Consider the following 22,823-nt stretch of genomic DNA (forward strand, 5'->3'; position numbering starts at 1 on the left):
AAAGGATAATGCCATCATCCTTCACTAATTGTGTTAGAAGTGATAATAATAATAATAATAGGCCTGAGTTTCTACCCTATAGCAAAGGCTATGTTTGATGGAACATCGCCTAACTTATTCCAACTCAAACTATTGCGTAAAAAAAAAAGAAAAAAGTAAACATATCCATTGTGGCAATTGATAATACTTTCTTATTTTTTCTCCACAACTTTCATGCAGATATAAAGCTTGAATCTACCGCAGACACGTAACTCGTATTCGACTGACTTGGAGGACTTCGTCTAGCCTAATGCTTTTAGAGGCGGAACGATTCCGTTCCATGGCACTGCACACATGAACATTGTGCACCAATAGCATCCCACAGCTGCAAAATAGTGCAAAAAAGTGATTCTGCGAGGGGAGGGAATGCAGTTGCTTCAATCTCGGCTTCACCTCTTCAAGAGACTATAGGCTACACTCGGCATGGCACATAAACTGTAGAGCTCACTTTGGAACCTCTTCACTCGGGATCTCTGGATTTACAGCACTTGCTTATTACTTCCTATACGATATTTTTTCTTTGAGAGAAGGAGAATTCTCCAAACACTCAGCGTCCTGCGTCGAACTTGATAGTATTTTCTGAACCCTGCTAGTCTACATGAGGAAACGCTAAATCATCACAAATTGAGCAGGTGACAACCTATAACAGTTACAAACAATAGGTTTCTTCGTTATGCACCGTAGGCTAACCTCAAAGTTTTTGCGCTGCACAGCCTAATAGTTTCTGTAGCCTATTTAAACGCGTTGTAAAATCCTTATTAGCAGTGTCTATTAGGAGCATTTTTTGTATTTTCGCAAAGACGTTCAGTGTGCAATAAGGAGGGTTTAAGACCACACTGTCTGTGACCATACATTGTTATGGAAATTGCAACAGGTCTCGAGTCACTGGAAAGGCGCTTCTCGGCACGGACTCATTCCGCCTGTTCTAAGATGCTGGACGGTATTAAAATCGAAGATCATCTCAGAACTGGAGCAGCTACTCTTGGCGTTATGATTGGTAAGTTATGATACAATATTTCGTAATGCATTCAGAAAAATGGGACTCTGGTGTTTTGTTTTTAAGTAGGCTAATGCTTGTAGGCTCATTTAACTTTCCTCTTCAGTCTCCTATTCTCTACGGTGGAGCTATGTCTGCAAGGCATGCAAGACTAGGCCACTGTCTTATAACAGAGTCTATAGCCTAAAGTTTGTGAAGAAGAGGCAAACTAGCAGAAGAATATAAGTCTGTACATCCGATGAAGTAGCCTTTTGCTATAATGCAACTAATAATGTAGTAAAAGCTGATGCCATTGATTGGTTATTCAAACGAGGAGCCTATGTTTTCAGAAATGTTTGGCTACTTGTAGTCAATGTTCTTTCAATTTTGACTGGGAGTGTGACATTTTTTACATTTGACAAAAAATCCAAAATATGTGTGTGTGAGTGAGATATAACAAAACTGTATCCCAAATATTCTTCCCAACCAGGAGCTGATTGTCATCATCAGGCGGTGTGCGAGGGTTGTCAGCGGCCCATATCCGACCGATTTCTGATGCGGGTCAACGAATCCTCTTGGCACGAGGAGTGCTTGCAGTGCGCCGTGTGTCATCAGCCACTTACCACAACTTGTTACTTCAGAGATAGGAAACTATACTGCAAAGTCGACTATCAACAGTAAGTAGGTCTCTTTTTATTTTCACTCTTGTTTATTTTCCACAAAACTGCAGTTTCAGAACACGCAAATGGGAAAGAACGCGTTTAGGAAAAGCGAGGCCTTTTTTGGTTACGCTGGCTTTGCTTAACATTCTGGTTTTAATTTAGGCCTAGGCCTGTCTGTGCTTCAACTACATTTTCACAGTGGAATGGCATTTCAGGCAATGTTTTTTTCCGAAGTAGATAGGCTTTGGCATGAGGCATAAAACGGTTAAGTTTTATCTTAATGTATCCTATCCTACTTGATTTATTTAAATTTCTTGGATTTTGTAGGCCATTATAACCTACGCGATATTTTTCCAATACGATCCCATTTTGTATGCGAAATTGTAGGCTATGTAGATCGTCTCTTTGTTGTTAGCCTAGTCTTGGCTACTTATAATTATGCTTGTTAAGTTGTTCAAATTTGTCCAAACTTTATCTTGAAATACAGCATTCGCTTTGAAAGATTGAAACAGAGCGAACTTTTTCACAACTGAGTGACTGAAAACTTTACGATAACAGTTGCATTCATAATTTCTATTATCAATAAGAAGCTTAATAAAAATATATAAACACAAGAACAGTGTATTAGCCTACGAGCCTAAATCTGTAATATGGGTTAGGGTTCTACATTTGTTACTATCGTTTTTTTCTTGCCAACTGCAGCTATGACTACACGTTGTTTACTGCAGAATGTAGGGAATTTTGAAGTATAGGTAATTATAATTACATATTTTATTTTTAGTAGGCTAGTATAGTATAGGCTACAGTTGTATTATTTAGTACATAGTGGTCGAGATGTATTTCAGTGTATGTAACAGTTTGGATCTAATTGGTTATAGAAATCAATAAGTTTTATCAATGTAATTTTTATAAAAATCAAAGTGAAATCATTACGTATTTGTGTGTGCATGGGTGAGAGTTATATGGTTGGTGGAGTGCCTAACTTGATGCATGTGTATTCATCCGTGTGTTTGCTTTGCTCTGATCACCATGGAAAAACACACAGCTATGATATTACTAGATATAAATCAGCAGTGGTTCAGGAGGCTGTATCTGGTGGGGTAGTAGTTTGTGTGTGGGAGCCGTGTGCAGACAGTTCTGTGCTGCGTGCGGACTGTGGGGTGTCTCTTGTCCCTGTCTTTCTGCACGGTTGCTCTTCATGCCTGTCAGTAAGTTTTAAGGGCCCTTTGTCCCAGAGCTTTAAACATTGCTACTTCAATCACTGGGACATTATCTCTCCCTGCTAGAAGTCTGGCAGGAAACAATGGGCGACATCCATTGCCTCACATCACTGTGTCCACCATTCAGAAGTCTTCCCCCGACATGATGGCAAGCAGTTTCTCCAAACAATGGGAATTTCATAGTCGTAGTTTGGAATTCCATCACCTGAGAAACACATAAAGTGCTTCAGTGTACTGTTGTCTACCCTGAGCATAGAGGGATTTAGTCTATATAATTTACATTTGGGAATATTTTGATAGCATTTCGATAGGTAACGCAAATATGGAAAGAAAAAATATCAAGTGGAAGTGTGTCAAAAAACACATATTTGGATCTTGGGATTTTCTGTCCTTTTTAGATGTTATTTTTCGTCAAACGTTACATTTGACACTGTGACAGTCTGTCATAATTGTTGGTGGCATTTTTACCCCCTACATTTTATATTTGTATTCCTTGATTTGCATGTGGAAGTTGCAGTTATCTGAAAAATGCCTTTATTCCAAATGAGCTTGTTGCTGCTATCTATAAATTTTGTGTCTCTGAGGTAATACAAACAGACAGCTTAAACCACAATCCGTCACAACAAAAATGTGATTCTTGAAATTGTCATACTTGGGTTTTGTGGACATTCCATAATCAAATGATGAATCAAATAATTCTCTGTTAAAAGGATAGGGCTTTTCTTATTGATTCAATTATATTATTGAAAAACCTGTACTATCTATATTTTATTGACAGATTCTTAATTTTTAATTTATGATTCTATGAAATTCAAATGATTCATAACAAATATTTAAGTTAAACAAATTTAAAGAGTTTGGACCAGATTACATGATTTATGTGAATACAATTTTTAGGCCACATTTTTATGTAAACGACATTTTTTTCATTTCACGTTTGTGTAGCTTTTTAAAATGCAACATCCATATTTTAGTATTTGTATTTGTCTCTTCTGCAATTTAAATGTTTTAGAAATTAGTGTCGATCACTGGTCAGCGTAGCAGTAGGGCTCCTGGGTCTGGACCAATGACGAGGCAGATACCTCTGCATGTTTAACCCTTTGTTCCACCTCTCCGTTTTCAATGCCACGCCTTACACACAGACATCGTCCTTCCTTCTGTGCAGCTTCACCCAGACAGGCGACTTTTGCAAAATCTGTCCTCTCTTCTATAAAAGGGTATTTGATACAATGATAGGATACTTAAGAGATCTAATTCACACCCTTTCTGACTTTTATGGTGCTCATTTAAGACACATTAGTCAGGCCGCAAACTGCAGCAGGTCTGAAGGAGAAGCTTGAGGCTCTGACAGCTCGTTGTGAAGATGGCAGCAGATTACGCTTGGTGCCCTGTAATTATCTGAACAGTAAATCTTTATATTCCCATCCCTCGACACCTCTATCCGCTCTCTAAATAGTTGTAATTGCCATGTGGCTTCATGTATTCTGACTTATATTGATTAGCTTAATGGTACACGCACATAAACGCTACAGAAAAATACGTAATTTTATTAAGATCCGTAATCATAAATAAGATCAAAAGAAAACAGTTGTTTTGAGTCAGGTTTACAGTGCAGCCTAATAATCAACCCAGTTCTCGTTCATATCTTGCTGATAATAACTCTTTTTTAATGGGTGGTCAATAGTCCTATGTCTGTGAGATGAGACAGTTTGTTGGATCAGGGAAAGAGCAGACAGTGATGTCACAACATTGGGTCCTAGAATAACACAACTCTGCTCCAAACACCACAGGGGCTAACGTGGGCAAAGGCCTATCAGCCTGTTCCCCTGGAAACCAAACGACTATGCACAAGGTTTGCATCAAAATTGGAGTGGCAGGTCCCTGCTTCCATGAAGTTCTGGGTTTTGCAGACATTTCGCCTAGTGGGGTTTTCTTTGAGTGTCAGCCCATATTCATCATACGACTCACAGGACGTGTCATTGACTGTAACATTGATCAAAGAAATCAAGATATACTTTTTTGGGGCTTTGCTATTTTGTCACTGCAGATCATTTTCGGTGTTTATGAAAATTAAGGATGATGCAATAACCTGTGCATTGCGTAGGGTGTAAACATTATCACGATAAGTAATGACGTAGTATTGTTTTATGCCCTTTAATAAAGCTATAAGCATTGGAGGAACTAAAAATGAAGACACGTTCAAACATTTTGGGAAAATAGTGTTCAGGCAGTGGAGTGTCTGCATGTGGATCTGGAACTCTAGTGATGGAATCCTTTGGTGCACTCTGTATGTTGGGATAAGGCCCTGAAGTCAACAGATTGAAATACAAGTCCCAATTCAGCTATGTTTAGATTGTTTCTGGTCGGAAAAATATTTCTGAGTTTATAGAGACAACACAACCCTATACTTCCAGAGCAGTAAAATTAAGAATTAATTAAGAACGAATTAGGCGCCAATGAAAAAATATAGAACATTCTTTTTTACTGAACTTCGAATGTATGACAAAAATTACTTGTTTTTGAAGCCAGTGCGTAAATGCAGAATTTTCAAAGCATGTTCCATTTTAAAATGTGTAGGGCACACACAATCCCTTTGAGTGCCATGATCCTCATTATGCCGATAAGGTTTTTTTTTTTTTGGGGGGGGGAGGTATCCGCTGGTGCATCCTCTTCTTAAATGTTGTTTTTTAATTAAGTGGAGCTCTGCACCCAGGTTTATAAGGCTGACGTGAGGATTTTTTAAACTGCCCTTTTGTTTTGAAAATTACAGTGCCCTGTCTTATCCACCCACTAGGAAAGAAACAATATTTATGCACATTCTGTATGTCCTACCGAGTAACATCGTAACGTTTGTAGAAGTCAATCAATCCTTATATGGACTGCGTCTGAGGAAATCTTAACTTCTACATTTATGTTCTGTGTGGCTAATAGGGATGAACTTTCTACATGAAAAAGCTGATTTACTACATGAGTAAATCTTAATATTTTGGGGCTTGTTGTCCTAGAGCATTAACAAGCAAAGTGAGTGCTGAAACATTTACTCAAGCCAATTCAACATATCTCACAGAGGATTTAGTTGTCATTTCGAAAAGTTACAATTGGTGAATTTGTTTGGCTCTCCAGACTAAAAAGGGACATATTTTACGTTCATACAATTGCAATTTGATAAAGAATATATTATTTTGTTGATATTCACCAACAGAATCCCAGTTTAACAGCTTGTTTAGTTCAATGCCGCAACCCATGTTGACTATGTAGTGGTCTCTGCTGTTTTAAGGCCTTTGCCTGGGCGTTCTCAATACGGAAGTATTGGGTTTCATATCAACATAACCTTTCCCCAGTCCTACCATCCAAATGTGGTGATGCAATCGTCTATCATTCCATGATATGCATACCTTTCTCACCACAGTTTTTGTAGCTGTACACTATGTAGTTCACATAAGTGCTTTCTTTTTTCCAAAGACAGATCTTCAGGAAGACCAGTTGCTTGTGAACAAAGTAAAAGTATCAATCGTTTCGTGATACTTGCTAACTCATTTCAGAGTGATCTGTATTGCACAGATGTATTTAGAGAAACACAGATACAGGTGGGATGTTTTTTGAGATGCTATTATAACATCAAACTAGCCTTTCAACTCTTTGCACTCCTAAATGTCACAAAAGTTAGGGAGAAGTTCAGGCCTGAAGGTCATCTAATGCTGAAATAACACGTCCTCTTCCTTCCCGAAGGCCTCACAATCTGACTGTGACCGTTTATTTGTTAATTCCACAGTTTGAATACCCTATACTTGACCCTCCCAGCAAGACTGGGTCCATCTCCAGACTAGGGAAATGAATACTGTACCATTGAATAGCAATACAGTATTGCATACAGTAGAAAGGTTTTAACATTTTGTGGTAATAAAAATATGAAGGTGGTATACTGCCTTCATATTATTTTTAGAACTGTAGTTTTAACTGGATACAGCTTCCACATGCTGTACACAATTTCTCATCTTTTCATTTACATAATGCTGGCAACGAAGGTTATGAACATAAAAGTGCAGCGCCACACCAATTTGACTCGGAGGAGAGTATAAACGTCAGCCACATCTCTGCCAGCGCAGCGCCCATGTGAATCCATTGTGCCCTCTCAGGGGGTCCCTTTGAATCTGCGTGCAGAATGCAGCCTGCTCGCTCCTAGTCCTCAGATTTCCTGTGCGTTCTAGTCCCTCCACCCCCGCAAGCTCCCCCCCCCCCCCCCCCGCTGATGGAATGCTTCTCCAAACACGGTGTCCCGCCCCCTCCTTCCCATCACCGATGTGTGAGGAGAGGGTACCACCGCGGTGGCAAGCGCTGCCGTATGGGTGCTGTGTACCCAGGCCCCGCTGTCACGAGCAAGTGCCACATTCTACTGGCGCGTGGGGATGTGCGTGGGCGCAACCCTGAACCCTTCTCCCCCCTTCAGGAGTATCTGAGGAGAGAGATGGTTTCTTGCCCGGTTTCACCCCTTTCCCTGCCTCTTGTCTCTGTGGTCAGTCTCTAACTAACATCGTTCTGTATATGTGCGATATTTTAAATGGATCAAAATGGTGCCCAGTGTTTTTACAAATGCCTGGAAGAAACCATAGCTTTGGACACGTTTGACATTTTTGAGATGTCAGTGTCTCACCCACCAACCCCTCTCCCTCAACCCATCTCCACTCCTCCTGCCTATCTTATTATGATCCCTCTTCATCGTCTAATGAGATTAGGTCACAGACCCCCATGTTTCCGCAACGGCTGACTGACGCTGATCTGGACTTTTATCACTAACTGTGACACTAAGCTCCCCCACTGCTTTCTCCTTCAAGGAGGGCCAACGGAAACCCGGGTTCCTAATCCCCTTATTCGTGTCAAGCACTGAGAAAATGGGGGGGGGGGGGGGGGGGGGGGGGGGGGGGGGGGACCAGTTAAGATTGGGATTGGGCTCCATAATTAACCCCCCCCCCATCGCCAAGCCAACCCAATCTAACCACTAAACCAAACAAATTCTCCTCAGCCACATAATTATGAGACTGATATTATGAGGGGATTTTCCAGCACTTTACCCCTGCACTGCCGAGACTATCAATTCGGCTTGAGTCCCTGAGCTTCATCTTTTCATCATTCAGTATCAGGACCCTCTCTCACATCTTACAGATGTGCAGAGTGCCAAGCTGGTGGTTAGCTACTGGCTTTCTTCAGTCAAGCTCTTATTTTCCTTGCCCCATAATATTGCTTTTAGCTGGATGATAAAATAGCTTGCTCTCTCTCTCATTTTCTATTGTGTTTTTGGTTGCATCTCAGATTTTTTTTATACCATACATTATCTTTTGTAGGATTTGAATGTATATCAAGCCAAAATAAACCTTAAGAGGGACAAAAGCCAAGTTTATGGGCAAGAAGATTTTTTTTTTTTACCAATCCTCTCTTTCATGGTTCATCAACTAAGAGAACATGAGTCTAAATGAAAAACACAGTAGTTACTGTATAGGGTGGGCGGTGAATCAGGCAGTAAGTGAACCAAGGGAAATGTTTTGTATGGTGGTCTAGTGTCACCACATTTGTCCAAAATCAAGGGAAACATAGACCGTACCCCCCACCTGTTGCTTCCAGGAATTCCACTGGAAAGCCCCCCTCACCGGTTTTACCCTTTGAGCCCAGCGCGTTCAAATGGACTGGGAGGTGTAGCCTCAAGATGAAACGTCCAAAACCCTGCCCCTCAACACAGAGCTTCTGCACTCCTCTCCCTATGCGGTCTCCACAGTCCCATACTCTCCTTTATTCTCGGAGGAACCTGGGCAGCTTGCATTCCTTCTTTGCACACACCCTTGGTCAGTAATCTGTTTCCAGGCGGTTCACCCAGGAAGGAGGAGCGCGGGGCGGGTGGGGGGTTCTTTCCTTGTCAAAAGTGCTTTGGAAGTCTGTTAAGGCGAAAGATCAGATGCGCTGAAACAAATCTCATTACCTCTCGACCCGACCCACCAACCAAAAAAACAAAAAAAAACTATCACACCCTCTCTTTTCCATGTCTTTCTTTCATTGATGTCCTCTCAGTCAGAACTAATGTGGAGGTAGCAGGTGGTCCACGAGGCCTTGGCCAGAATATCCCATTCAGTGCAACATCAGTTGCTTGGCCCTTGCTTCTTTGGCACCTTTTAAAGTCCATCACTTTTACAAAGGAGCTTTTGGATATGTTTAGCCCTCTGTGCAAGGCAACCATTATTCATTAGCAAACAAGGAGGCATGCGGAGTGTCACGTTGTAAAAATGAACAGCTTCGTTTTATTAGCAACCAGAAGATCTAGTGTGTTGTCCATCTATCAAAGGGAAAGCCGGGACGTGTATCCGGGAGTAAATCCAGGACCTACGCACAGCAGGATGTTGTGAACTCCAAATATGCTCCATCCCGTCAAAGTGAGCAGCAGCAAAAGAGGTGGGGGAGGTGGGGTGTAGAGAGGGGGGGGGGGTGTGTGTGTGTGTGGGGGGGGGTTACGAGCAAGATCCTTAAAACCACTCTCTGTTTGGATACTGCAGCTGATCGCCGACCACTCTCATGGTAAGAAAAACAACCCTGGGTGAAAACTTTGCAGATAGGGTTTCACCGCCTCGTGAGCCTCTTCACTCAACCCTTGGCCCGGCACCCTCGGAGCCTTCTCCTCCCTCTCTCCCCGTGATCCTCAAACCAAAATGATTTGTGTGCCAGGTCCTCTGACCCGACTGAGCTTCCAAAACTGCAGATTGGAATATATTGCCGATATTAAGAACAGGGAGCTTATGTGGAGGAGGGACTGGGGGATCTATGGTGTTTTATGATTTGTGAAGGATCGTGGGCATGTTTTTCGATGGTGACCTGACATAGACATTGAGGTCTGTTGGTCTTTGTTGATGTCTTGTTGTTCTAGTCATGTTCTAGCTGTCCTGCTGTTTAGGCAGCAGCCATTCTTAGCCATCTTTTTGGCTAAGAAAAGCCCTCCTTTGGGGGGGGGGTACATTTTAAAAAAATGCAGACGCTCTTATCCAGAGCGACTTACAGTAAGTACAGGGACATTCTCCCCAAGGCAAGTAGGGTGAAGTGCCTTGCCCAAGGACACAAGGCACTTCACCTTACTTGCCTTGGGGAGAATGTCCCTGTATGTCCCTGTACTGTTTTTGTCTTATACATTTGGTTATGGATTAAGAGTGAAGTTTCTGTTTGCTTCTAAATGAGGCTTTGTAGTTAAAATAGGCACATATTCATCAGTATGCTTCAAATACAACTGTTTTGTTGACTTAAGCAGTTACAGTTAGCTCTTATCTTGCATCTAGCATCTACTCACCTGACACACAGTAAGCCGGCTGTTGCGAAACACCCCAAATTATGACGACACGTGATTTAGAGAAGGATAAAATATTGCTCTTCTATGGCAAAATCATGGCTCCTCATCGACCTCAAAAAACCTAGCTTGGCATTTTACGAGAGGGGGGGGGATCAGCCAGTACCAGTTACGAGACTCAAAAAAGGACCACATCTTTATTCCCTGCCCTCTTATAAATAGTGTCTTAGCTCCGCTCTGTGAGATTTTTAGGTTGTACGTGGAAACTGGTATGTACAGTAGAAAAGTGAGTTGAGTGGGACTTGTTTTCTTCTTCATCATCCCACCATCGTCTTCCCCCACACACCACACGCACACACCACACACACACTTGGGGAAGGGGGCCTTTTGGTCTCAGAGGCATGCCTAAGATTCTGAGTGGACAATGTGAATGTGGTGGTCACGTGGGCGGCCGAAACTCTGACTCAACTCTCCCCCACCAGCCCCACCGGCTCCAGCAGGTGGACACGTCCTCGTCTTTGCCTAGGATCAAAGGATCAAAGCTCTGCGCCATCGTAGGGGGCTCCCCCTCACTCTTATTCCCTCTAACAACCTCCACTTGTTTATTGTCTGTCATTGCTTTTTCGATCTGCTGTCACTTGCTGGTTGGTTTAGATTTTGACCACAAAATTGTGTTTCTCAAAAGATGTAATGACTTAAAGGCAGGATTGGTACATTTTGCAAACCTAGCTATTTTGGTTTGAAAGGATTTAAACCAAAATATCCCATCCCCTTCCTTCAAAGCTACTCCCCAAAAGATCATGAATTAGCTGCCTGTCTACTGCCGGTAGGTGGGCAGGTAGACAGACAAGTAGCCCGTCCAATCATTGCATTCAGTCCTAATGCCGTCTAATCATTAAGTTGGGGCTGAACTAAATGATGGGTTTATTACAATCCTGTGACACCTACAGATATCGGATTTCTTTATTTTTACTGTCAAACCTTGAGATTTATTGGTTGCTAGGAGGATATGAAGTTTATTTCAGCAAATATGACAGGCCTTTACATTTTTACCACTCATTGAATCCACTTTTATTTCTGATACGATTAATTCCATCATAAATCTAACCCCATCTTCGTTACACTAACCACCTCAGCTAGTCTCCTCTAGTGGCAAGTTAGCCACATCAGCAAGTCCCCTTCCCTGTTTAGCTAGCCACCTCAGCCAGCCTTCACTGTGTAGAGATAGCTGCCCCAGCAAGTCGCCTCTTTGCCTGGAAATGCTCGTCATTGCCCCTGCTGGGCTCGGCCTAAACTCCCAGCGTGTGAACGGAGCCTCGCTATGTGGCCCCCGTGGTGGATGGCAGTCTGGTCTCTGTGGTTTGTCTCTGGCCCAGCGGTAGGTAGTCCTCCAGTCACTGAGGGTAAAACGATCCCATCCCCCCTCTTTACCCCCCTCAGGCCAGGCCCAAGAAACCCAAGCCTCCGTTTAGCGTTCTCATCCCAGCAGGAGTGGCACTGCTGCTTTGACATGGCCCTGCGGGGGGCGCCGGCAAGGGGGCAGAGGTGCACTCAGGCCTGCCGCTGAGGCTCGGCGCCTGGGATCGACTCAAACAGCAGAGCCCCTTCAGGTTGAACCACATGGAAGCTCCTATTCGGCTCCACATCCACGTGGCTGATCCGGACCAAACTAAAGGGTGCCTTCGAGGTGACTTTAGACCCACTGCGAAAAGTGTGAATTTCCCATGGTTGGAGTTGATTTGGCTATTGGAAGCCTTGTGTAAAAGTCTCTGCTTCTCAGTTGGACTTCCTGTATTGCAATGACAGAAATACTGCCACCGATACTGGCCCCTTTCTGTTTCGCTGCGTTATCTTTTATGTGCCATTATTTCAATTATTTTCAATGCTTGTCAGGTACATATAAAACTTTACTGTACTCTTCTTCGGTGGGGGCTCAGAAAAGCGAGTATCTCTTTACACTCTGTAGGCTAGATTGCGGGCTGACTTTGCAGCTGAACTTTGCTCTTGAAGACAGATAATTCAATTTCCTCTTGTTATTGTTTTTTTGCTTACCCAGTATCCAGTTGCTTCCTTGTGCGATGTCTTCCCAAATATTTTCCCTAGACTCCGTTGTGATTTATAGTCCCGTCGCTCTACAGAGGGACACTCATACGTTGTAAGTCGTGTAACACTTGAGAGATGGCTTTTAGTTTGAAAGCTATTACATTTCTAGTGGATGTCCAACATCGATCCATTGAATACATCATGTGTTGCTTCACTTGGTTTTGGAAAATGATGCGATGAACATGGCCACAATGGTACTCGCTGTCTTATATTTCTTCCTACAAACAGCAGCCTGTCCAGGTTAAGTCGTCGAACATCCATCACAGCTTCTTTTCTTTGGAGGCTAGCCACCTGACCCCTCCATCTATTGGGTGGACAGGAAGGGCTATATTTTTGGTGAGCTAGTTCTGGAAAGCTGCCCTAGAACATACAGTCATGATGTCCTTCTGGGCATTTCCTCCTGCTCATTTGTCACGTAAGGGGTGTGACTTCAGGCAGTCTGTTCATATGCTGATGTTGAGGTGGCTTCAGGAACAAAGCATGAGTAATATGTCCTAGCGTATGATGGGAAATGAATAGACCTCCGGAACTTGTGGATGATACCATTGGTAGCTAACCTCACCACTGACAAATGTATCGCGGGCATAACATTTTTTTCATGTCTTAAAATAAATAAATAATGAGACCAAGGACATATTTCAATCAACCTCGCCCTTGCAATGATTGTCAAATAACATTTTACCTTGTTTACTGTATATCCACACATTCACTCATTTCAAAAAAGATGATGGGGCCCACAAAAAAAGCCTATTGATTGGTCTTTAATGCGCCTTTAATGTTTCATTTGTGTCATTTCTGTTCTTAACTTAGTTATCTTCACTCTGAGCTCTGTGACCTATGGGCGTACATGCACATACAACCCATCTGACCTTTACCTCTAATGCAGGATTATAAGTGAGTCCTGTAATTCAGTGCGAGGGGCGCCGCGAGGCCTCGGGTCGTCGTGCGATGTGTGTGTTGGCGACGGAGGCTGTCAACACTGCGGTGTGAGCCAGGCTAGGAGCGGGCGGGCGGGGTTAGGTGGGTTTTCGAGAGGAGGCGAGACCCGCATCACCACCGCACTCGTGGCTGACACTGCCGTGTGGGGAGCAGTGTGTGGCCATTATACGCACACGCCCCAACGTCCCCCACACCGTATGCCTGGATGGGATTTTCGTCTGTCCTTTTTTTCTTTTTCTCAGACGCAAAACACCAGATCTCACTAAGAGAACCAGTCTTTTTGCACACTCTGAAACGTACATTATGAAAAACAGAACACTGTTGCCATTTATCAATAAATACATATGAATTCCCTAACGAGCAAAAGGAAGGCATCATTGTTTGTGAACCCGCTGTTTTCCATTGGCCTCTCAGTTGGAAAAAGAGATAAACTGTATGCTGGAGGTGAAGTCTGCTGTAGCAGCCCAAGCACAGTAAATCATCAACTTAATGACGTGGAGCAACACTCATATTTAACCATGTTAGAGGATGAGACAAGAGAAAAGGCCCTCTGAAGACTTGAGTCTGAACAAACAGCGGCTCTATTTTTGGCCCAGACCAGAGAAACCTGGCAAATTGTTGGGATTCCCTACCTACTTTGGCTACAGATTAAGCACTAACATCACCCACCCACACACACCACACCACACATACACTCCTGTAGCATCACACATGTGCTACATAATCACAGAAACACAGAAACACACACACACCAACATGCACACACAGTAGGAATGGAAGATGTGAACCTGCACGCCTGAGAGAGAGAGAGACACACACACACACACACAAGCAAGCTTGGGGCCCCTGTACATGGCTGTTCTGCTGACCCACTGTGAGATAAGTGATCTCAGAGACCCGTTGGGAGTCGACATGTTTGAGCTCTATGGGAGGCTGCTTTGATGTGCTGCGCTTGGGGAGGAGCGTTAGGACACAGAATACCCATGTTTACACCCCTCGGTGAGAGAATGACATACAGACCACAGACATACAGAACGAGGGAGGGAATGGACAGAGCGGGAGAGAGCGCTGAGGGGTAAGAGAAGATAAGAGAACGGATAGCGTTTGGAATATTCATGCGAATGCCATGACAATTATTTGATTTATTCTCTCTTCTCAGTCAGGCGATCAACGCTCGTTTCTCCCTTCTGATGACAACTTCTCCGATCATTCTCTTCCCAGACTTGATTTGGAACAGATGGTTGCATCTAAATACAAACCCAAATTTGGTTTGGGGCTAATATTCCCACAACCGCCTCCACCGAATTGTGTGGTGGGCTTATCAAATATTGATGAACACCATGTTTCATTTGTTTACAGGCTGTAAGCCATGTCTAAATAGACACTAAGCTCATTATGAACATCCAAATCAAGACTGATTATATTTTTTGTAGGGCAGTTATAAAATATTTGATTGAAAAACTGTAACTTGATTGATAGTTTAATTAATATTTTGGGGGAATAAACTGCCCTTTTGTCATGTATTATTTCTAGTAGTGTGGTTTGCTGTATAGATTCTTTCAGGCCAATCTCAGTGCTTCAAGTTAAGCATTGTTATACCTTGGCAACAGTCAAAGGAAACTCACCTGTCTCCTATGGTTTTGTCTTAGCTCACTCACAATACTATGTTGTTTATCATTTTTCTTTGCCATGGAGACGTTCTTCACAATGGTGCGACAGGCAGGCAACAAATCCACTATGCAAGCCTTGGGGGGAAGGAATCTGTTGATTATTAAGGAATATTGATGGTGCAAATAAACCAAATAGAGAGCAGAGCATTTGTCAGGCAGCAGGGTGCGTTTCCTACTGTTAGCCGTAGTTAGCCCAGGGGCAGATGTGTTGGGTACTTGGTGGGGAACAGGGGATTATAGTAATGCAAAACGGCTAGCAAGCCTTCTCCGTAAGGCTGTGTACAAGAGGCTGTGTGATGGCAAATGGTCCAGGTTTGACTGAGATTTGTTGTTTTGTCTGTTGTCTTCTGCATGGATTAATTAGGCAGTGAAATAGTGTACTTTGCTGTGACAACATAACCCAAAGGTTACTGTGTCCGGACAACGATTGGAAACAAATCCAAAATAGGGTATTCTCGACAAGGTTCTCAAGCGAGGTCATGTTTCTGACGGTGAAAGAAAAATCCAAAGTCCCATGGCTGTTTTTTATGGATGTGTTAAGGCCTCTGCCCTGCCGTGTTCTTTAAGCATGAGTGAAACTCAATAGCCTGTAAACGGCGTCTGGTCCACCATCGGTCCCATGTCTTTGTAGCTCATAGTTTTATCTGCCTCCTGTCCCCTCCTTCTCTGACCCACAACCCTCCCCACAACTGGACTACCGTGCAGATGTCTAGCACAGAGCGGCAACAGCTCTAAAAGTGTCCATGGCATGAACGTGTTTGAGTGGTCGATTCATAAGGCCCCTTGGGATCAAAGACTCTGCCAGATAGGACTCGGCAAACTAGTGAAGCAAGGGGGGGTTGTAGGAGAAGACAGAAAGAGCTATTTTGCCCCCTCCTTGCACCCCACCCCACGCTACCCCACCCCATAACAGGGGGATTTATGACGCATCCCAGGGTGGGAAACCATGTTGCAGAGAAAACAGTTTGTAGAATTAATTATTTTTATTGCCGCAGACAAACTGGAGAGCAAATAAGAAACAGATTCTCTGTCAGTATTGAGAACAATGGCCACCTGACAATGAGGGTGGTGGACCACACCAATAGGTTTGAAGTTGGACTTTGACTAGAACAACAATTAATGCTTCATGCTTTGACTTTGCCACGACTTTGCCAGAAAAGTATGGTTTCTATTGTTCAAATTGATAATAACAGGCTCAGCCAACCCACATTACACAAATGGGAACTTGAAATTGATCGTTTTCTTTGTGGAAAAGCATTGTTGCAATGCTGCAGTAGCCATATCCCTTAACATCTGAGCTTGCTTTGGAACTGGAAGTCCATATACTGTGTCTGCCTACTGGTAACGGCTTAGACCATGTCCTGACATGCCTGTCCACTTTCCTCCCATCATCTTCATCAGCTATCATCCACCTCTATCCATCACCTTCACCTTTGAGGATTACTATACAAAGAATACCTATTTGCTATTGTTGTCAATTGATTAATAGCGACTTCTGTGACTGGAGTGCCGCTCTTGAACGGTTGGCATTTGCCGCCTTTCAGAGCCTTGTCTTTCTGTCCATCCCTCAAAAACTCAGTCTGCAGTGGTAGCACCCGCTCCAGGGCTAAAACTGACAGTGCAACCGTATCTGTGAATTTCTCGTTCCCTTCCCCCCTCTCTCTCTCTCTCTCTCTCTCTCTCTCTCTCTCTCTCTCTCTCTCTCTCTCTGAATTTCAAACATACCTGTGGGCAGTGGGCACACAACCATGTGCTCATGCACATAGACAACATTGTGACACCCTGATTCCTGAAGACAGGACCGAAGGAACATTACCGTACGCTGTGAGTGCTTCCTGAGCACAAAAAGCAATTGCGACGTCATCCCAAACACCACTAGCATAATCGTCCTTGTTGCTTTTTGAGTGCTGTTGCTCTTCGAGTAACAATTTGTCAGCCTGCCAGTCTGCCAGGAGAGGGTATTGAGAGGTGTTGTTTTTTCAAAAGCTAATATTGTGGAAGGGTACCTCACAGTATGCGACGTGACGCAGCGGGAGGAGGGATATGTAGGTAGTGACAATCCTAAAGGGGGGATATCGGCACGTAGGGCCAACAGCTTCACAGTCAGGGTGGCCTACCACCTCCTGTCTGGGTCTCATTTGCAGGGGAGGTATGTGTGTGTGTGACACCAGGGCACTGTGATATTATTTTAGCTCCGCACGCTCCTAGGGGTTTAAAATCTCCCGTTTCTTATTCGGAATCACTGTAAAAAATCCCTCAGCGCTGCGATTAGCCTACAGTCGTGAACGCACATACATGGCTTCAAACGTACACAGAGATTCCAAAACGTGTGCGTGCACACACACAGTTAGTCATTCACACACACGCACACTTGACTGCCAGCTCTGACAAGAAGCATGTTTGCCAGTCCGGTTTGGCGGTCTCTTTTTTTTCTTCCCTCTCCTTCCCTCTCCTCTCCTTTAATCATTTTATCAGGGCCGTAGGCCTCTCCTGGGAACCTGCTTGGCATTTAGCAGTCTGAGACTGCACAGGACCCCGAGGGGCTGTCCGTGCCCTGCCTGCTCGGAGCTGCCGACATTATTAGCTTCTCTCTCTCTCTCTCTCTCTCTCTCTCTCTCTCTCTCTCTCTCTCTCTCTCTCTCTCTCTCTCTCTCTCTCGCTCCCTTTGTGCTGCTCCTTTCTCTCTCTCCTTGCAATCTCTGACTTGTTCGCTCCCCCCCTCTCTCTCCTCTCTGCCTCGCCCTCCCGTCTTCTCCCTCCATAGGCACTCATCACTGTCCTCTATACCGCTGGCTTCCTACCTACGTCTCTCTCTTTCTCTTCCCTCCTTCAGTCTCTGCCCCAGAGACTATCATGGGGGGGGGGGGGGGGGGGGGGGTGCAAGGGATGTTTGGTGTTTGGTGAGGCAGGGAGCGTCTCCGTTGTGTAACAGTAATTACTCCATTGATATTCCTTCGTGCAATTACACTGCCGCGACTCATTTGCATAAATCCACTCGTTTTCCACCGGGGCAGACGAAGGTCTGTAATCTCATTGGGTCGCTTCGCGACATACATTATGGATGGCCGTGGGCCACCTCGTTCTCTCTCTCTCTCATTCAGTCTCTATGTCTCTCTCCCTCTCTTTCCTATATTCCTCGGAGGGCACATTGTCAATATACAGAGTCTGAGAGGCGATGACACCTCATGGAGACTTTTTGTGATTTTAAACCTGTCAGCACAACAACAGGGTGAAGCCTACTGTGGAAACAGGTTCAGGAGTTGGCAAACAAAAAGAATACGGAGCATCGTTACTGTGTCTGTAATAATGTAAAGTGCAGATGTACAATTTATACATTTGAATGTGTCAGATATCCGTATTTTTTTATCTCTAAGAATGCCCCTAAACAATATAGTATCATTAATTCCGAAACCTTGTACAACATCATTTTCCTCATAGATCCAGTTCTATAAAGAGCTGAAGGAGGTCAACCCAATATGGCTAAAGAAATAGCTAAGAATTTTGTGTCCGTCAACACATTAGTATTATTCCATTGCCATGTCAATAACCTCCACCCACTCCCCAGGCCCAAAGTGTCCAATTGGTCACTGGGGAGAGTGATGCGATGCTTCTGGGAGTCCCCCCCCCCACCACCACTGAAACCCAATTAAAGGCCAGAGCCTTTTCTCTCCCCCCCCCCCCCCCCCCCCCCCCTCTAATCTAATTTGCAATGTGGTAGTTTATTGTTTGCCGTTTTAGTGTCACTCAAGTGGCGGTGGGCCGAATTCGATTCCCTCCCCAGACTCTCAGGAAGATTATTAATGCCGTTAGCTCGAGCTTTGGGAACTGCTCAGAGCATGTCAGTAGGGGCTGATGTTTGCAGGGTTAGCATAAAGATTTCCACGTTTGTTGTGAATCCACGATAAGAACACTGCTCGACTTTCAGAAGACAACTTTCCACAGCGGATTCGGCGGATTCGTTTTTTTACGACGTGGATGTTCCATAGGAGTGTGTTCGAGCAGCTTGACTTCTGTGATCGATTAAAGACATTTAAACTTCATTAGACGGTCTGTGGAGAATCCGGGCACAGGGACTGACAGATTCGGAAGATGTTGACTGACAGACAGGAGCCTGTCTGTCAGACACTGGACTGGAGACCCACTCAGGGTATCCTAAGATAGTCCCGAAAGAATTGCGATCTGCATTGATGTAGCTGAAGGGAACAGCCAAAGAGTGTTTACGACCCTGACCCCGACCGTGCCATGAAGTCGAGACCACTTGGCATGAACCTTTGTTTTGATAACCCAATCGAATCGAGGGTAGGACACCAACATGTCTCTGAGCTCTTTGAGGTCCCATGTCTTTCATTTCCACGGTCTGTCTCTCACTCGCTTGGGCCCAACCGACCCATGAAACCACCTTCACATGTAATCCATCCACTGGGCTGCACACGCTGAGCTGCCGTGTTGGTTTAGAGGCTCATGGGAAATGTACTCGTTCAGGGAGACGCTCTTCGGAGGGAACGTGCCTTCCATCGACGCCTTTCTGCCTCAGCGCCCTTCCAAAACAAACACATCAGGTTGGCACATCAAAGGGGCCCTGGCTGGAGGGTGGCAGGGCGGGATAGGATCGCAAAAAGTTCCGGCGCTCTTGTATTAGCACAACTTAACCTGTTCTCACCTGACGCGCTCAGCAAAGCTCAGCTCACCGCATAGCTGACATTGCTGGGCGGATTAATCACACTGAGTTTTTCTCTCCCTCCCTCTCTCTCTCTCTTTCTCTCTCTCTCCAGCCTCCCCTTTGTTTTTGTTCCCTCTCTCTCGCCCCACTAACTGTCAGGTAGCAGGAGAACTCTCCTGGGTTCATTAAAGCCATGACACAGGGATTTTATAATCCGGCCCTGTGGTGGATCCAGGGTTCCCCTCGCCCTGCAACTCGCTCACAATGAGCAGCTATTCAATACACAGCAGGCACGGCACCCCCCGCCCCCCTCCCCCCACCTCCAACCCCCTCGGTAATCTAATAATGGGCCCCAAATCAGTGGTCTGGTCCCTGAGGTCAGAAATGACAGGACAACCCATTTCTTTCACCTTAGGCTCCTTGGATTGTGTTGGTGTGTGTCTGTGTTGATGTGTGGGTGTGTGTGTGTGCCTTTGCCAGGCCTGTGGACTCCTAGATTCATCCATACCACCGGTTTGACGTGTTTGCAATTAGAGGTAGCGAGCAAGTTTATCAGATTTGGCCCAAAGAACCTTCCACCAGACAGAAGCGCTGTCTGAACCCCCAATCTATTCAGTTTCAAAGTTTGCTTTTCATTTGCGGGGCAGGGCCTCTTTGAAATCTCCCTCCCCACCAATTATGAAATTACAGTTGATAAGCATTTATCTATTTTTTTTATCAGATTTGGCAACTTTCACCCGTTCTGACACTGTCAGGCACTGTCTGAAAGGTTTATGCATGCATGAAGAAGGGAAATTATAGGTCGAAAGAGGCGCCCGAAGACTGTCAAGATTTCCATTGCTTTGTTGGTTTTTCCACTCCACCAATAAAAGATACATGCAAGTTATTAACACATTCTCAAACTTTTACTACCAAACGCCGGGAAGGTTCACATATCACTTGCATATTCGCGCTTTCCTTTGCTGAACACGAGGTGTACAGAAGCTCAAGAAATGATCCAATTGTGACTCTTCAGTGACACCCTCACTAACCACTGTAACCACACTCTCCTCAAAGTAATCTCCAGCTTTAAAGGCTGCTTTCAACCCAGAACATTGTGCTGTTATCCTCTTTGGTTCTGTTTAGATGTTACTACGCGCAACAGACAGATCCCTCTCTCTAATTGAGGCTTAAACCAACATCAGCTATAGCCTCCGCAGGGTTTATCATCTCCTAGCGATTATGGTTTGCGGAGAGAGGACGATGGTTTACAATTTGTGACCCTCTTAATGTTTCGGGAGAGCAAAGCAACCCCACTGAGCAACAGGTCATTGTTTTTTTTCTTCGGCCTCTTGTGATTCCAGCACTGTGGGGTTTGTATTGGGATCCCACCGCTGGCACCACTGTCCCACTGTCCCACCATCTTTCTATCTGCTCCTCTCTCTCTCTCTCTCTCTCTCTCTCTCTCTCTCTCTCTCTCTCTCTCTCTCTCTCTCTCTCTTTCTATCTCTCTCTCTCTCTGTCTCTTTCTCCCTCCCACTACCTGTCACACAAACACACAATCACACTCCTTCTCACATACGCGCACTCTCTCTCTCCTCCACAAACATACAGATGCTCCCTCGCCCCCCCCACTGTCATCCCCCGGCCCCTCTGCAGCCGGCGCTCCACGCTGCGTAATAAAGACTGACAATGAGAGCGGACCGAGGGAGCCGAATCAAAGACGGCCACAGAGGAGCGAGTGTGTCCCTCTGGCAGGCGTGAGCGCCGCTCCCCACCCCAGCGCCCAAACTGGAACCAGATGTGGGGGCAGGCACTGCCTGCTTGTGCCGCGTTGCACAGCCCCACAACATCTCTGGCCAAGCCTAGCCAGCCTCGCTCTGTGTCTCTGGCCCCCTCACACACACACAACAAGGTCGTTTGCCTTCCCAGCGACGTCCTGTTCGCAGGGCCACACGAGTCTGCCTCGGAAAGAGTCGGAAGGATGAAAGTGCGTGAGAGAGGAAGGGGCCACTTCTTAGTGTTCTCTGTGGTACAGGATGAGTGTATCTCTCTGACTCGCCTTGAGATCTAGCAGGCATTTGTTTAAGACAAACCTACATTGAATGTTGGCTTGTAAGAGCCTGGTTTAACAAGTTGAACAGGACAGGGTTTGGATCTTTAAACATATTTATAAAGCAATTTGCTCCTTTAACATCTATGTCAATAATGGCAAACCAAACTGCATCATTAAACACATCGATCTGAATGTGTTCGGAACACCGAATTGCACCCATGAAGCACACCCATACACGCTCAGTGACACATCGCACAGCGCCCTACATTCCAACGACCACCGGATCCCGACCGTCTGCCAGCGCCCAGTCCCAGACGGAGAAAACGAGCGAGACTCCATAAAAACGAGGGTGACGGTCATCTTTTATTAGGATGGTGGGCGTTTAAAGGCGGCAAAAAAGAAAAAGAAAACTCCCGGGGCGGCGTGCAGCCTCGCGGCTGAGCATGAAGAGCGGGCATTGTACCCAGGGAGACACAGGCCGCACGCTCCTGAGAGGCCCTGGGTAGCGCCCGCCGCCCCCCCCCCCCCCCTTGTGTTTTCATTCCCTGCTTTTCATCACGCCGGATTACGGCCAGCCGAAACCGACACTGAGGGCAATTATATTCAACTTGAATCTTTGTTACGAAACGCCATTAACTTAGGAAAACGCGGGTCCCATCGCAGTAGTGTGTGTGTGTGCCCGTCCAAATGAGGGAAAGAAGAAGGGGGGAGGGGGAAAGAGAGCGCTTTATTAATCTCCAAAATTGTGGCACACACCGGCGCGCGGGGAGCGGCGTAACACAAACACGCATGTTAGGGTAGCCACCGGAGAATTTCACCTCTGCTTTTACCCCATTCTGCTGTCCTTCCAGGGCAGTAGGCAGCTGTAGGCAGTAGGCATCTTGCTCTGTCCGGGACCCATGTCCCGGACAGAGCAATCTGCTCTGCGTGTTTTTATACTGGGGTTCTTTGCAGAGGAAACCCATGTGAGCACAGGGAGAACATGCAAACTCCACACAGAAATGCCTGGGAGAGCCCAGCCTAGCACCAAACAGATCCCCCATGCAGGAATCAAATCCAGAACCTTTTTGCTGTGAGGGCAAGTTACTGGCCATCGTGCCAACTAAAGAAAGAGTTGAGTGTTGAGTGTTTTGGCTGGGGTGTGGACATTCATTGAGTGTATTCTGAGAACAAGGAGTGGACGACAGGCTGCTAAACCCTAGCC

At 45.2% G+C, this 22,823-nt stretch overlaps 1 protein-coding gene across 2 annotated transcripts in view; it reads left to right on the plus strand.

Moving 5' to 3' along the window:
* Window positions 1–428: 428 nt before the first annotated feature.
* Window positions 429–22,823, plus strand: part of LOC124463145 (LIM/homeobox protein LMX-1.2) — a 47,639-nt gene continuing 25,244 nt past the window's right edge. The window contains exons 1-3 of one of the 2 annotated variants that reach the window (XM_047014908.1): window positions 429–671; window positions 914–1,036; window positions 1,506–1,692. In XM_047014908.1, the coding sequence (XP_046870864.1) occupies window positions 970–1,036; window positions 1,506–1,692 (254 nt within the window). In that variant the 5' untranslated portion in view covers window positions 429–671; window positions 914–969. Of the gene's footprint in view, window positions 672–897; window positions 1,037–1,505; window positions 1,693–22,823 lie in introns of those variants that run through there. The other variant, XM_047014907.1, reaches the window with a different exon arrangement.

This window comes from Hypomesus transpacificus, unplaced genomic scaffold (assembly GCF_021917145.1).
Source record: "Hypomesus transpacificus isolate Combined female unplaced genomic scaffold, fHypTra1 scaffold_27, whole genome shotgun sequence".
NCBI classification, from domain to species: Eukaryota; Metazoa; Chordata; class Actinopteri; order Osmeriformes; family Osmeridae; genus Hypomesus; species Hypomesus transpacificus.